This window comes from Toxorhynchites rutilus, chromosome 3, assembly GCF_029784135.1.
Source record: "Toxorhynchites rutilus septentrionalis strain SRP chromosome 3, ASM2978413v1, whole genome shotgun sequence".
Lineage (NCBI taxonomy): Eukaryota > Metazoa > Arthropoda > Insecta > Diptera > Culicidae > Toxorhynchites > Toxorhynchites rutilus.
Genome location: NC_073746.1, coordinates 161,753,782 through 161,769,660, shown reverse-complemented (window position 1 = coordinate 161,769,660; position 15,879 = coordinate 161,753,782). Strand labels below are relative to the sequence as shown.

At 35.2% G+C, this 15,879-nt stretch overlaps 2 protein-coding genes across 2 annotated transcripts; one reads left to right on the top strand and one right to left on the bottom strand.

Annotated features, from left to right (window-relative positions):
- Positions 1-5,639: 5,639 nt before the first annotated feature.
- On the bottom strand, positions 5,640-6,605 carry LOC129776350 (cuticle protein 8-like). Its single transcript, XM_055781935.1, has 2 exons — positions 6,466-6,605; positions 5,640-6,407 (listed from the first exon to the last, which is right to left on the bottom strand). Exons 1-2 carry the CDS (start codon positions 6,475-6,477, stop codon positions 5,733-5,735), a joined length of 687 nt encoding a protein of 228 aa, XP_055637910.1. The 5' UTR covers positions 6,478-6,605; the 3' UTR covers positions 5,640-5,732.
- Positions 6,606-13,079: 6,474 nt separating this feature from the next.
- Positions 13,080-14,007, top strand: LOC129776351 (cuticle protein 8-like). Its single transcript, XM_055781936.1, has 2 exons — positions 13,080-13,190; positions 13,249-14,007. Exons 1-2 carry the CDS (start codon positions 13,179-13,181, stop codon positions 13,921-13,923), a joined length of 687 nt encoding a protein of 228 aa, XP_055637911.1. The 5' UTR covers positions 13,080-13,178; the 3' UTR covers positions 13,924-14,007.
- Positions 14,008-15,879: the final 1,872 nt, after the last annotated feature.

The following is a 15,879-nucleotide window of genomic DNA, read 5'->3' as shown; positions in this document are numbered from 1 at the left end:
TTCTAGAATTGTATCACTTTTTTCCAACATCGTTTTCCACACGAGTGTAACGATGTCGATGTCCTCACGAGCCCTCTTACTTCTACTCGTAGTGCGGTTCAATTTTCATTTTTGTTTTGGTTAATTCGATTCGTTCAAATCAAACCCTCCTTTTAGTTGACCTCAAACCAGTTTTGTCAAAATAAGCTTTTTTTCGTTAACGGAAGAAGAATGCAAGCGGTTGGAGCGGGTACAACTAGCAACTTGCAACTTGCAACTTGTTTTTATTTTCATTTGTTTTTTGTCAATGTTTTGATGGAAGTGTAGGATAAAATATGTTCGTTTTTATTGCACACATGCAATAAAAGTAGGAAATTCAATAATCAATGGTATTACCACGCTAAAATCAAGCAGTCAGCTGGTTTTTATTTTTGGAAATAGTTTTTAAATAACATTTTTACCGGAAAAAGGTGTATAAATGTGTGAAAATTGGAATTATTAAACGTTGTCTGCTGTTTCTAAGGGCTGCAGATAGTCGTTGATTGTTGGTGTTCTTGAGCATAAAAGTTTGTTGACGAACATTTTCTAAATTGGGAACCTTCACTGATGTGCAATCAGTGTATATTATTGCATCATCGAAGAAAAATTGTATTTGACGGCTACAACAGAAAGGTAATGCAAACTATATCACATTTTTGATTTCTGCAGTTTTACTTAGAATTTATTCGATTTGAACGTAATTCATACCCAAAGTATTTGTTACATTTCATGGCTGGTGCATCTTCGCTTTCTAAAATTCAGATTTCGGATGAAATTTTTTCAATATATTGGTTCTTCAGCTAAAGGCACTCAAGCAACTACAATAGGATGGATAAATAAAAAGATCAATCATCTTGATAAGATCATTAAACTTTAAATCATTGTAAATAAGTTTACCGAAAATTGTGATTTCCACAAAAGCATGAAATTCATGAATGAAATTGCCTTCTGCAACTGAGGGGATAATTTTGTGTTCGTAGAAAGTTTGTATCAAAATAATTTGTCAAACAAATTATGTGATTGTTCAAAATACAAAATATCAATTATCCAATCGAATGCAGTAGTTTTACTTCATGATAGGCTCTATTTGAAGTTATATATTTTTTGCATTATATATAACTTTTATATACAACCTTCGCAATTTTTCGAGTTTTTTTAGAATTCTCGTCCGACCAACCGAGCTATCTAAGTTTTCAGCTCATCATCGAGGTGTGGAGTGTCAGATTGTCTGGATGAAAAACAAAATCTTTCCTGTTGATCAATTCTGAACGTTTTTTTTTTCAATCGCTTCATGTAATCTATTCAGTTGTGAACCTTTACTATTCACATATGTTCTGAAAAAACCGTTATGCTTTATGGTAACATGTCACAATGGACGACTCTCTCACAATACCACCATAATGCAATTTCAAATGAAATCGTTCTAAAAATACAGATTTTAAAAACATGTATTTTTGAATCGAATGAAAGTTTCTATTCCGTTTCGGTTGAAGTTTTCCACATCAATTGCGAATTTTTTGACTCAACTGTAACTTTTGAAAAGGGCGTATCGATTTTAGTAAGAGCAATCTTTGATAATTTATATCTCAAAAACTATGAGTCGTACCGAAATAGTGTCTAAGAAAAAGTTATGGAGTATTGATGTTTAAACGTGAAAAAAATATGCACAGAGACAAAAATTAGTACTCTTTTTTATTTACGAAAAAAACTTCAATTTGCAATATCTAAAATACGTATTTGTTTAATGTTTTTTCCATATAAAAAGTAAGTCATGTAGAAAATTTTAAAAATAAGTCCAAGATGGTAGAACTATTTTTGACGAACTTTGTGGAACATAAAATTCTTATGATTTTTTAAATTTTTTTTTAAAAACAAAAAAGCTCATTATCAATCTCCTTCTAAATGCAACTATTCTCGAGATATTAAAAAAATATTTCAAATTTATTGTCTTTTTATAGTAAATAGGCCCTTTTTATATGTTTGTCGTGTTTTGTTTGTTTGTTTGGTTGAGTTTTGTTTTTTTTCATGTTTAAATATCAATACTCCATAACTCTTTCTTAGGTACTATTTCGGTACGACTCAAAGTTTTTGAGATATAAATTATCAAAGATTTATCTTCCTGAAATCGATACACCCTTTTCAAAAGTTACACTTCAGTCAAAAAAATCCCAATTGATGTAGCAAACTCATATTTCCTCCAACTCATGCAGAATAAAAATTTTCATTCGAATCAAAAATACTTTTTTTTGTCATTTATCGCTTTCATTTGGAATTGCTCCATTGGAAGAAAAGTGCAGCTGAAATGCATCGTATGCTTGTGTAAGTGTGTTGTGATGACTGCACCATCGGATAGATTTTGTAGGTAATGGCTTTAACAATTTAAAAGTGATGATTTTAATGTTGAAAACAAAAAACGTCCATGTCAACCGAAAAAGTTTGAAGACGAAAAATTAGAGACATTACTCGATCAAGTTCGTCAAACGCAAACAGAACTTGCCAAATCAAACGAGTCAAACGATCAATGGAGACTTCTACAGGCAACAAGACATCCATTTAAAGCGAAGTATTGCCGAAAAACGTCCAGTTTATGCGACTAGCCACAAGTCGATAATATTTCATCATGACAGGCATGGTAGGCCTCATGTTGCTGTTCGAATTAAAAACTATTCGGAAAACAGCGGATTGGAAATTCTAGTACACCCGCCTTATAACCCTGACCTTACCCCATCGAACTACCATTTGTTTCGAATACGAATTTGAGTTTTTGGCTGGAATCATTCTTGGCTTCAAAACATGAAGGCTTCTTTCGCGACGGAATCCGTAAATTGCCAAAAAGTATATTAATTCATCTTATTATTCAAATACAGCCATTCCATGTGAAACCGATATAGTGGTTCTCAGACCTACGTGAAAAGTGAAAAATTGAAAAATTGTCGCAAAATATTAGACCCGTATTTTTTAATTTTTGCATTAGGTTGACTATTTGCATTTTAGGGTGGTCCAAAAAATCCATATTCTCGCCTTTTTCCCAAAAATGTTTTTTTTTCTTCTAAAATTCAAAACCATTCGATTACTGGACCGATTCAGATGATCGATGTATCAAATTTAAGCTAATTACTTAGTCTTTTTTGGAAAAATACTACGCTTGTCAAAAATTCGGACTTTGTTTTCGTAATTATTGTTTGTTTTTTGTTGTTTTCATGGCTTTGGACTAGAGGGCGCTATATTCTTTTATATTTTTTCCTGAAAGCTGAGCTTTTACATAACATATCAAAAAATCAAAGATGTGATTTTTACTATTTTAAGTTACGAATTTTCAAAGTTAACTGATGGTTAAAAAAATCAATTTTTCCCCTTTTCCAAAAAATACTTTTTTTTTTAAATCATAACTTCTGAACAATTGAACCGATTCAGATGATTGACATATGAAATTGAAGCCAATGTGTCTTCTTTGAAAAATATTATACTTGCGAAAAAATTTGTTTTTCGTTTTTATAATTATTGATTATGTTAGTTTTTTATAGTTGTCTCGGTTAAAGATAGAGGGCGCTATATATTTTTATATTGTTTTATGAAAGGCTGAGGCTTTCTCACATAATATATCCAAAAATCAAGGATGTGTCTTTCTTCGTTTTTGAGCTATGATTTTTCAAATTTAACTTGTATTCAGTCTTGGTCAAAAATTGCTATGAAATTAGAATGTAATATTGTAATACCACTTTTCATGAAAATCTGAGAACCACTACAGCGCGGACTCGATTATATACAGTTTTTGATTTCCTTTCACAATATATAATCGAACCCTGTATATAATCGAGTCAAAAACAATTTTTTTTATTCGTTTTTTTGCATTTATTTTTCCGTTTTTTGAATATAAAACAAGAATTTGATTTTTGATTCATCCCCTTAAAGTCAGAAACCACCTTTTTTTTTTTTTTTTTTTTTTTATCTTCGCTTATTTTTCGTCGGCCTATTTCCGCCACTTTAGTGCCAATCACCGACATCAGGGAGGCGACTCCACCTGTTCCTACCTATCAGACTCAACAACTCATGAGCCGGGCCAACTTCTTTTACTTCCCCTCCGAAGGAAGACGTAACCAGAGATTTTTCGCCTCAGAAAATCCCAACGACGCCAGCTGGGATTGAACCCAGGCCGATCGGATTGTGAGGCTGTTACGCTAACCACACAACCACTGGCGCCGTCGAAACCACCTTTCTCACATAAAAAAAAAAATAAATTTATCCAAATTATCTCAAAAGGTGATAGACGATTTTTTCCAAACTGTATATAATCGAGTCCAAAATTGTATATAATCAAAACCCATATAATCGAGTCTGTATATAATCGAGTCTGACCTGTATATCGGTTTGACATGGAATGGCTGCATAAAAGTGTGTTTCATGCAAAACAAAAAAAAAACGGAACGAATTAAGTTGCACACCCAATATTTAAGGATTCTCTCGTGAAATTTAGATTATTCGATCTGATATCTTGGACCAATAATTAGATGACAGTTTACTTCTAGGAGAGTGAACGGCTATTTTGTATAAATTCAGCGAATAATTCGCATAGGAATTATTGTGTTGTTTGGTGGCAAAGTGATCAGTGGTGGATAATTGATGGATCTTATCACAGACTGCTCTTGAATGGGATCCCTTTTGTGGCTTTGACCCTGGAAAAATTATGACACCCCAATTAAAAGCAAACCCCAATATGTGAAGCTTTATGTGTTTCTTACTATGTTTTTGTACGCATGTTAAAATTTCAATTAAAACTCTAGGTGAATAGGCCCAGTTTATTTCATACATGTACCTACTATTCAATAATTATTTGAACATACTTGGACAAGAAACAAAATTTAGTATGGATGAATCAATATTATTGAAAAGTTCGAATCGATCCGAATGTTTGTCAAAACTGGTAGAACCCACTTTTCCCCCACACTGAAAAATGCTCGATTTTACAACTTTTTTTTTATGATAAAAAATGTAATATTTTCAATTTTATAGTAAAAACCATTTGCTATCTTGAACAACAATAAATTCAACTACGATATTCCTTGACAAACGGAGATGCGAGTGATATGTGGACGCAGGAAATAAGCATATTCCTTAGGGTGACCACTTTACCCCCTTCACCTATGGATTCCTCGAGGGGATTTAAGGGACCCCTTCAAAGGATCATAGTTCCATCGGATACATCCAAGTTTTATCGGATTATTATTGTAAGACGCTTATCACACACACACCTTAACATAAACTGAACTTAAACTGTATTATCTCTTGCATTACCTTTTTTGTTTGTACTACAACTATCCTTTTCTGTTTGTTTATGTTTCGGTTGTTAAAAAATCAAAAAGGAGTCAATTACCAGGGGGCTCCGTGCAAGTTCTCTGGTGTGGGGTGTGTTGGTGGGCCTTAAAAATTGCTAAATTGAATTCTGTCTGTCTGTCTGTTTCGTTGGAAAACTAACTAATTTTAATATCAATCAGACACCAAACATCGTACCTGAATCATTAATTAATCTGATTACTTTGGATGTGCGCCAAAAAATCATTTAAAGGATCGAGAACGCGAAAACCAACAAATGATGTAGATAATGGATAAAAAAATGTTCATAGTTTTGAATGATTTCTACTTTTATTTCATTTCTTTTTTACTAGATACAATAATCAGGTTCCTAATTGTGATTTTCTGGTTGTTGTTTACTTTTTCTAGTAGTGATGAAGATTCAGATGGTTTGAAGACAGATGTCCATGGCTTTGGTAGGCAATTGGGGCAATATGCGACAACGAAGTGTGGACCAATGGAGCTGAATGGTGCGAGATATGGGCAATAGGAGCAGCATGGCTGATGTGAGCCACCGGAGCGGCATGATGCGAGATGGTGGCGTGGGACAGAGGAGCAACAGCGTGATGAGAGGCCAAATGGATTGGTTGAGCGATCACTTTGTGCACTGGCTGGGCAATCTTGACGTTGGTTGGTTCACGACGGACAACGGCGTTGAATCCGGAGTGATGATCAGCATGATAGTCAACAATGCGGTGGTGACCATCCGAATCCAGAAGACTGTACTGTCCATGAACCTCATCTCCGTGGCGAGTTTCATGCTGGCTCTTGATATCTCCGGTATGGTCATCATGAACAGAGTACGAGAATTCATAGTTGGCTGGAGCGTGGTGTTCGACTTCCTTCACGATAGTGTGATGGTGTGGAGCAGAATGAATAGCGGCCACATGATGAACTGGAGCAATATGCTGAACTGGAGCAATATGATGTAGAGATGGAGCATGATGCTGGATGTTGGAGATCTGATGAGAAGTAGCATATCCGTGCTCTGGAATGAGTCCTGCGCTGGCAGCTGCTACCAGAGTAGCGAGTAGAACAAACTGCGGAAGATATTGAATTAATTTCGTGTGTTGAAAAGCTATGAATAAATATTGTTACTTTGAAAGCCATGATGCTATTTTACAGTGTTGTCTGTATCTCACTTTTGTTTCGAATGCATTACAAACCACGAAACATGTGTTTTTATACCAAATAACATCTCTTCAAATTGGGTCCGTTACTTCCCGCGACCTTCTAGATGTGTATCGCTTTTTCCCAATACACTCTTCCACACATGTGTAACGATGTCGATGTCCTCGCGAACCCCTTTACTTCCACACAATTGTGGTTTAATTTTCGTTTTCGTTTTGATTAATTCGACCAACTCAAACCAGTTTTGTCAAAATATGAGTTTATTGTCGTTAAAAGAAAAATGTGCAACAAAACTTGCAACTTGCATTCCGTTCTTGTTTTGGTTCGCGTTTTAACGACGAACGACGTTTTAATGGTTTTCGATGAATTCATTTCAAAACGGGCTTAGTAAAGTAAAGTATCGATGAGCCGAGTTTATAAAAAGCGAAAAGTCTCTGTAAACAGAACGACTATGTTTCCGGAAAACGTTGCATTATAGATAATGATGATATATTAGGTTCGGGTAAAAGAAATCCATTATTTTTGGATAAAATTCAAAACTTGTTTTAATATGCTTCGGATTGTCCGATTTGGGTCAAATATGCACCGTTGCATGCATGTTGTAAAATTTGTTGCCATTCTAAGAGTAGTTTCATAATGCCTCTCTCATAGAAGTCTTGGTACTTATTAGCGAAAAACTCCAGTAATAGATTTTTGCAATCTTCTCTTGATCTCAATTTCTAATCACTCTGAAATTTTTCCAATGCGAGAAAAAAGTGGTAATCGCTTGGTGCCAGGGCCGGACTATATGGTGGGTGCATTAAAACATCCCAATCAAGCTCTCGAAATTGTGAGGCCTTGCGTTGTCCTGATGGAACACAACGCCTCTTCTGTTGGCCAACAAGTATGGAAAAGTTAATTCGCTCATTTCTCCACATCTGATTATAAATCACTCTTGTATCTGCTTGGAATAATCATGGTGAAACGAATGCAGCAAACAATCGTGAGATTGCTCGATTAATCATTTTACAGTCTCCGACCATCTTCAATCGGGACTGAGAGTGAACATAACAAAACAAAGAGTGTAAAACAACATTCAATGAATGAATACTCCTTTGGAAGGATCGCACGAAACAAAATAATGAGCGAGTCAAAATAGACTGAATCTGCTTGTATGTATGATTTTATTTTCTCTTGTACTCTTTTCCTTGTCAGCATTCAAGTGCACATGAATCCACCGCCCCGCTCACCAATAACTTGCGTTGGCTTAGATACTAGAAACAAAAAAATGCCATTTCAATAGTGCACAGGAAACAACTCGATTTCAACTATCTACCTATATTTTACTGCCGCGATCGAGGCTCAATGATTGCTATTTAAGTGAAAAACGAATGATTCTACAGAGACACTCGCTGGCTCAAGCAAATGTTCCCAATTGGATTCTCTCACCATCTAACGTTATTCCGAGAGGCAAATGAGAGAATGCAAAATTCTCTTAGTATAGATGAGCGGATGCGAGACAGTATTTTTCCGTTTAACTCGAGAATGAACTTTGCGAAGATGATAGGTGGATGTATTCTGTCTCAAATAAAGTGAGGCATAAACGGAGAATAGAAGAGTTAGTTTTAGAGATGGGCAAATCAGCTCATCATGGTGAGCGGCTCAGAGCCATTCAGCTCATGCAAGTGAGCTGCTCATTTGGAACAGCTCTTCAGCTCAGTTGAAATTTGCGGTTGTCCACACAATTGCATATGAAACGTAACTACCATGGGACATTTTATAGTGTGCATTTTCTTAATAGATGGAAAGCAAAAAAAAAAAACGAATTTAAGTGGTAATTGTACACAAACTAAAACTAATATGAATTCTAATAATATAATATACAACAAATATTGAATGCCGAAATCCAACATAGAAGATGCTTAGAACCAGAAGTAGCCAAATCAAATGCTTTCAGAAATATTGGCCGAGACAACATTTTTTGATAGAACTACCGATATATTTTTTTTGCATTCACGGAGAAAAAAAAATCCAATAATAGGCCCAACGAAATAATTATTCGCGATGGAAAAGGTAACAAAAGGACCATTATCAATCATCTGCATTTATGCCGATTGTTTTCTGAATTGTTTTGGTTCAGCACGCGGAAATAAATTTGTGTTTCCACAGTCATGCTTAAATAACAATTTACTATAACAACAAGCATATAATAATGTGTATTATTTTGTTTGGCAATGTAAGAAAAATTTAATGAAGTAACGAACAATTGAATATCTTCAAAACAAAAACTTTTTTCCTATCTGGCATCTCTGCTAAAGCTAAAGAACGAAGAGGGACACACGAAAACAAACTGACGTCATATCATAAAGCACGGGAGACGAACAATTCTTTGGTTTCTCAATTCACACTCTCTGCAGCTTTTGCGATCCACAGCTATGTAGCTCTTCAACTCAACAGCTTAGCAGCTCAACAGCTCATCAACTCAGCTGCTCATCAGCTCAACAGCTCAGCAGCTCATCAGCTCAACAGCTCAACAGCTCCGTAATGAGCTGATGAGCTGCGTTGTTTTGATTGCGAGCCGATCCGAATCCGCTCACTATGATGAAGCGATTCAAATGAACAGCTCATGAGCGGATGGCACATCTCTAGTTAGTTTTATCTGTGGATGAGTTTAACATTCAGTCACCATACATTCTTATCAAATAAGGTAGTCAACAATCTTTGCTCTGCAATAAATGGAACGCGATAAAGCGTTTTTTGACTACTGGTTTTGCTCTTTTTTATCTATTTTTTTCTTTCAATTTAGGAGGTGGTGTCCAAGATACGACTGCGTTGTTTATTATTGTTTTCGTTCGTAGCAGGTACTTTCGAAAGTTTTTTTTCCATTCGTATTCCTGTTTCCGTTAGAAGCACAAAAATTTGTTCGTTCGAACAAATCGAACACTGCTCTATGTTTTAAATTAAGAAAGGTAAAGTAAGGTAAAGTCTGATTACATCTACATTTTTAGTCTTGTTCGAACGAAAACTAGAAAGTCTTTTCCGAAAATGTTCGAATCCGTTCAAACACAGTCAGATACGACCGATATTTTATTCAAGAATGCTTTCAATTTTTGTGTATTTAAACCTATTACAGACTGGGGGATTGCAGCGTGTAGTATGGGAAATAAATCATAGATAATTTCCTATTCGATTGGTGAGCATATTATCAAAATCCGCAGCGAGAATAGTTACGAAGGTTAACATGATTTCATAGAATCGTGACCAAAAATTTAACGGAGAAAAAATATTCTTAACTAGAATATATAAGAGATAATGAAGTGAGAGGATTAATAAAAAGCTGTGCCATGGTTTACACGATTCTAGCCCTTCTGGTTACCTTAAACAAAAAAATCGAACAGATTCTGAATTAGTAAAGATGCCGCTATCGCATGAACCTCGGACAAGTCAAAAACATCTTTTTTGACCAAATGGCGGCCGTTTGAAAAACAAAATGCGGTTGAAAACGTTTTTTCTTACGTTTCCCAATTTTTTAAAAATAGTAAAATTTTAAAAATGTCATTTTTCAAAGGTTCGTGCGATAGAGAGATGCCTGCAGATTGTATCCATATAACTTCGACATGAATCGGCTCAGTAGAACTTGGGATATCGTTAACGCCAGTTCGAAAAAACTAGTTTCGAGAAAAACGCGTTTGAAGTTCATTGTTATGGTCGTACCAGGTTAGACAACACATCGCTAAAATGGCTCCAACTCGGTAAATAATGGAATTTTCGATAAGTCCTTTCTAGGGTATATTCTTGAATGCCTAAAGTACATATATATAAAGGAAAAAAAATCATTTTTTTTCAAACGTCTTGACTAGAATACTGCCTTAACGCAGATAGCAAACACTCTCAGAACAACAGAAGAAGAACTTGGAAGCGAGTAATAAGTTACTAACACAGCTGTTTGCAAAGGAAGGAAAATTATTATTTGCATTTGATGGTATCAGAAGGCTATCCTATACTACGAGCTATTGAAACTGGACAAAATTGTCACCACTGCACGATGGTCCAGGAGATGCATCTAAGTGAAAATTAGCATTTAGAGCTCGACAGTTATTCTTTAGACAAAAACTGTTTTCGACAAAGTTGTTACATATGATAGAGCACTCATTTTCATGTGATCAGAAATAGGGTGACCAAAATTGTCGATGAAATAAAAAAAGTCACTTTTTTATCTTTATAGATAGAGGTAAATATAGTTCGACAATAATGTAGTCCCAGTAATTTAAGACATCTTTGTCGAACAAATTTTTTTTCTATCTCTTGAAATAACCGATATAGCACCTTTTTTCTAAATTGCGTTAGAGTCACCATGAAAAAAACTATGTTTTGGCTTTAACTTTTATATTTCAAATTCTGCATACAAACTGTCTTCGGAACACTTTTAGAACATACTAATACAAACATTTTTCGGTGCAGAACTTGTCAATATCTCAACTTCACTCAAAGTTATTGATATTTCTTCCCAAAAAGTACGTTCTCTTCAATTGCTTGCCGTTCCTTCTGGGGCAAACATAAAACAAGTTTGTTGACGGAATTCGAAAGAACAAAATCACTCTATATAATGTGTGATTTTCCAAGATATGTTATTTTTTTGTATTTGTGTCAATTAAAATTAAAATAATGAGTTTTTGGATGAAAACCCATCAATAACTTTGGGCAGGATTAAGATATAGACAAATTTTGCATCGCAAAATGTTGGTCTTGATAAGCTCTAAAAGTCGTAGGAAGACAATTTTGATGTAGAATTTTAAATATAAAAGTAAGAGTAAAAAACCGGTTTTTTCATGGTTACCCTAATGCAACTTAGTTGAAAAACAACTTTGTGGGAGATATTTATTCTTTAGACAAAAACTATCTTCGACAAAGTTATTACATACGATAGAGCGCTGATTTTTATGTTATTAAAAATAGGGTGACCAAAATTGTCGATAAAATGAAAAATCTATCTTTCTTATCTTTATAGATAGAGATAAACATAGTTCGACAATGTTATAGCCCTAATTATTTTAAACAAATTTGTAGAACAAAAGCTTTTTTCTATCTTTCAATATAATCGATTTAGCGCTTTTTTCCTAGATTGCATTAGGGTGACCATGAAAAAGCGGGTTTTTTTGCTCTAATTTTTATATTTCAAACTCTACATCAAAACTGTCTTGGTACGACTTTTAGAGCTTATTAAGACCAACATTTTGCAAAGCAGGACTTGTCAATATCTCAATCCTACTAAATGTTATTGATGGTTTTTTTTTATCGAAAAATTCATGATATTTTAATTCACTCAAACACGAGAAATAACATAATTTTGAAAATCACACATCATGTAGATTGAACTATGCTCTTTCAAATAAAGCCAGTAAACTTTGTTTATGTTTGTTCTAGAGAGAATGACAAACAATTGAAGAGAGTGTATTTTCTGGGAAGAAATATCAATACCTTTGAGTGAAGTTGAGGTATTGACAAGTTCTGCATCGCAAAATGTTTGTATTAGTAAGCTCTAGGAATTTTCCTTCGAAGACAGTTTGTATGTAGAATTTGAAATATAAAAGTTAGAGCAAAAAACAGTTTTTTTTCATGATGACCCTAACGCAATAAAGAAAAATGGCGCTGTATCAGTTATTTCAAAAGATAGAAAAAAAAATTTGTTCGATAATTGTTTCAATTTTTTTCTAATAAATGCTTCTTTAAGTTTTTTTCGGACGTAAACTAATTTTGCTTCGTTCCTTGTCCTTTACGGCCAATTGGATTCAATTTTATGATCTCTTCACGATTGATTGTATAACTTTTATTGACTTCAATGCTGCTTTCAATATGAAGTTTCTGTTGATTGCGTAATAAATTACTGTCTATCAGAGAAATTACTGTTTGGTCAATACATACAGGGTATCAACTCGTTACACTGTATATTTCTTAAACCCAAATGAATTTCGTGATGATGCAATAATATACTCTGATTGCATATTAGCGAATGTTCTCAAAAGAGATAATGTGCATCGTCGAACGTGTGTATCCAAGTACATCATCATTCGACGACCATGTGTAAATTTTTGAAACACTCAAAAAGGCTTTATTAAGACGTTTATTAAGTTTTATAGCAAATTCCACTGCAAATTGTTATAAAAGTAAAATATCACAATATAAATAGGATGGATGGACCGTTCAATATTACGAGGTGAACACAATAAGTTGTTTCGCCTCCTGTTACTATATTTCGCATGCAATATAAATTAATACATTTTCCCAAATATTTTCAACGAGTTAGTAGAAAATAGGAATCAAAACAAAATCAAGTTGCAGATTTCACCCGCACTAATAGCTTGCATTCCTCTTCCGTTGACAAAAAAAAACACAAACTTTTATTTTGACAAAACTGGTTTGCGGTCACTCGAAAGGTGTGATTGATTTGTATGGTTCGAATTAACCAAAACGAGAAAGAAAATCGATCCACATTATGAAGTGGAGGTAAGCGGACTTGTGAGGACATCGACATCGTTACACTCGTGTGGAAAATAGTGTTGGAAAAAGTGATACACATCTACAAGGTCACTGGAGGTGTGGTCCGTTTTGGGATTAATTATTTGGTATAAAAATACACGTTCGTTGTTTCAAAGTGCATTCGAAACACAAGTGAGATACATTCAACACTGTAGTCTAGCACCATGGCTTTCAAAGTAATGTTCTTTATTCAAAATTTTTAAGCACTCGTAATAAATTTAGCATCTTTCGCAGTTTGTTCTTCTCGCTACTCTGGTAGTAGCTGCCAGCGCAGGACTGATTCCAGAGCACGGATATGCTACCTCTCATCAGATCTCCAACATCCAGCATCATGCTCCATCTCTGCATCATATTGCTCCAGTTCAGCATATTGCTCCAGTTCATCATGTGGCCGCTATTCATTCTGCTCCACTCCATCACACCATCGTGAAGGATGTCGAACACCACGCTCCAGCCAACTATGAATTCTCGTACTCTGTTCATGATGACCATACCGGAGATATCAAGAGCCAGCATGAAACTCGCCACGGAGATGAGGTCCATGGACAGTACAGTCTTCTGGATTCGGATGGTCACCACCGCATTGTCGACTATCATGCTGATCATCACTCCGGATTCAACGCCGTTGTCCGTCGTGAGCCAACCAACGTTAAGATTGCCCAGCCAGTGCATAAAGTGATCGCTCAACCAATCCATTTGGCCTCTCATCACGCTGTTGCTCCTCTGTCCCACGCCACCATCTCTCATCATGCCGCTCCAGTGGCTCACATCTCTCATGCTACTCCTATTGCCCATATTTCGCACCATTCAGCTCCATTGGCCCACGCTTCGTTGTCGCACATTGCCCCAATTGCCTACCAGAGCCACGGACATTTGTCTTCAAACCATCTGAATCTTCATCACTACTAGAATAGTGGAAAAATAACCAGGAAATTCGCAATTATGAACCTGATAACTGTATATAGTGAAATAAAGAGGTAGAAAAAGTAGAAATGATATAAAGTGTATTTTATTATAATTACTAGCTGTACCCTGCCACGCTTTGCTGTGGCACCCTCAATCTGTTTCGAACTTTTCTAGTTTTTGACGGGTTTGCAAGCGAACAGAACATATTTGTATATAGGGGAAGGGTGGTTGAGACGCCTTAAGTAAACATCGTTTTTTTTCGTGTATTTTACAAAAAATATATCTAAGTCTCTTTATAATATAATTCGTTCTTGGGGAAGAAATTGTGCAAAATGAATGTGTCCGGCATCTTCGTCGGAAAAATAAGAATGAGTCGGGAAAGACGGACACTGACGGTGACGGTGACGGTGGGCGGCGGCGAAGATGGACACTAACTGAAAATTCAAGTTTATGTACTCGATAAGTTTTGTAGGTCTTCAAATAGGCCTTAAAACTAATCGACCAAAAATGCTTGACTAATATCAGCTAGAAGGGCTTGTAATTTTTCCCATTTTTTCACTATAATAGCTTCCGGCATTTGGAATGGCAAATTGGGATTAACTTTCAAAAACCGCTCTGCTGATTCGTTCATAATATCTAGTTGCTCTTGCAAACGTAGTTAGTGGACAACTTTTGAAAAAACAAGTAGGAGATAATCAAATTGTTTTGAAAACAAAATATTTGTCTTCCTTTTCGGTGGAGTGTCCGTCTTACCCGACATGATTCTTTTAAACACTTGCAAAAAATGTGTTTCCATTACATAGAACAAATATTTAATTCGGAATAGTCGATTTTCATTCGAAGCTCTATTTCATAAATGTACTATAATCATATGAAAAACCATGTTTTCCGTATTTCTATATTTTACTTAAAATTTATTCAATGTTTTATGCCGTAACAACATTTCTTGAAATGAATTGTATATTGTGTCTAATATTGAACCCGATCGTTTCCGAACTTTTCGAGTTTTTGAACCATAGAGCAATGCCACGCCAAATCGATCGGAAAACAACAAATTTTAACTCGACCCTTTCTGAGATTTTTGAAACTTGGTAATTATAATGGAAAATATCTAAAATTACAATTTTCATTGTCATATGCTGCTGTTCAACGCGTAATTGTCCCATGTTACTTTTTGACGATTTTCACTTTTCTTCATAAAACGTTGTTCAATTGTCCCATGTTGATATTCTAGGCATAACAGAACTACCATCAATTTTCAAACCCGTTTAATTGATTCAGTGAGGGGATCTCATCACATTTCATTTAACAATAGTATAGTGCTTATAAAAAACTCGGTGTATTGCTAAATTGAAATGCTTAAAGCTTTTGGTAGCTTTTTTCTCAGTTGCTGATTTTGGAACATGGGACAACTACGCGTAGAACGGCAGTATGGCCAATCTAAGTTGAGACTGATTTTTGAAAAGGGCTTATTCAAAATGATTGATCTTTCTCCCAAAAAATCGTAACTCAAAATCCAGATGTTTGATTGAAATATGACGTTTGACAAAGTTGTTGAAAAATCAATGAACTATTAAGGAAAATAAGGTTAATTCTAGGATAAAACTTTTTGACGTAGGACTACGTCTTTCATTTCTATACCGGGGTGTAAAATCGAGTTTCGACGAAAGCGTTACGCCGGAGACCGAGATTTTGAGCGTTAATAGCTCCTAAACAACTGAACGAAATGGTATGATAACCACTTCATTCGAAAGATAAAGTGTCTACCCGTTATACACTTGTTACTTTTTGATCCAAAAACTTGTTTCAATAGCCTTAAACTTGCTTTCAAAACAGGCTATTCAAATCACCAATCGGTATATAAGCGAGCGCCGCTCGGAAATCCACTCACAGGGACGAATGACCCTTGGGTTAAAGTCCCTTTAAAAACAAGAACCGAACCGAAATCCACTCAGTTAT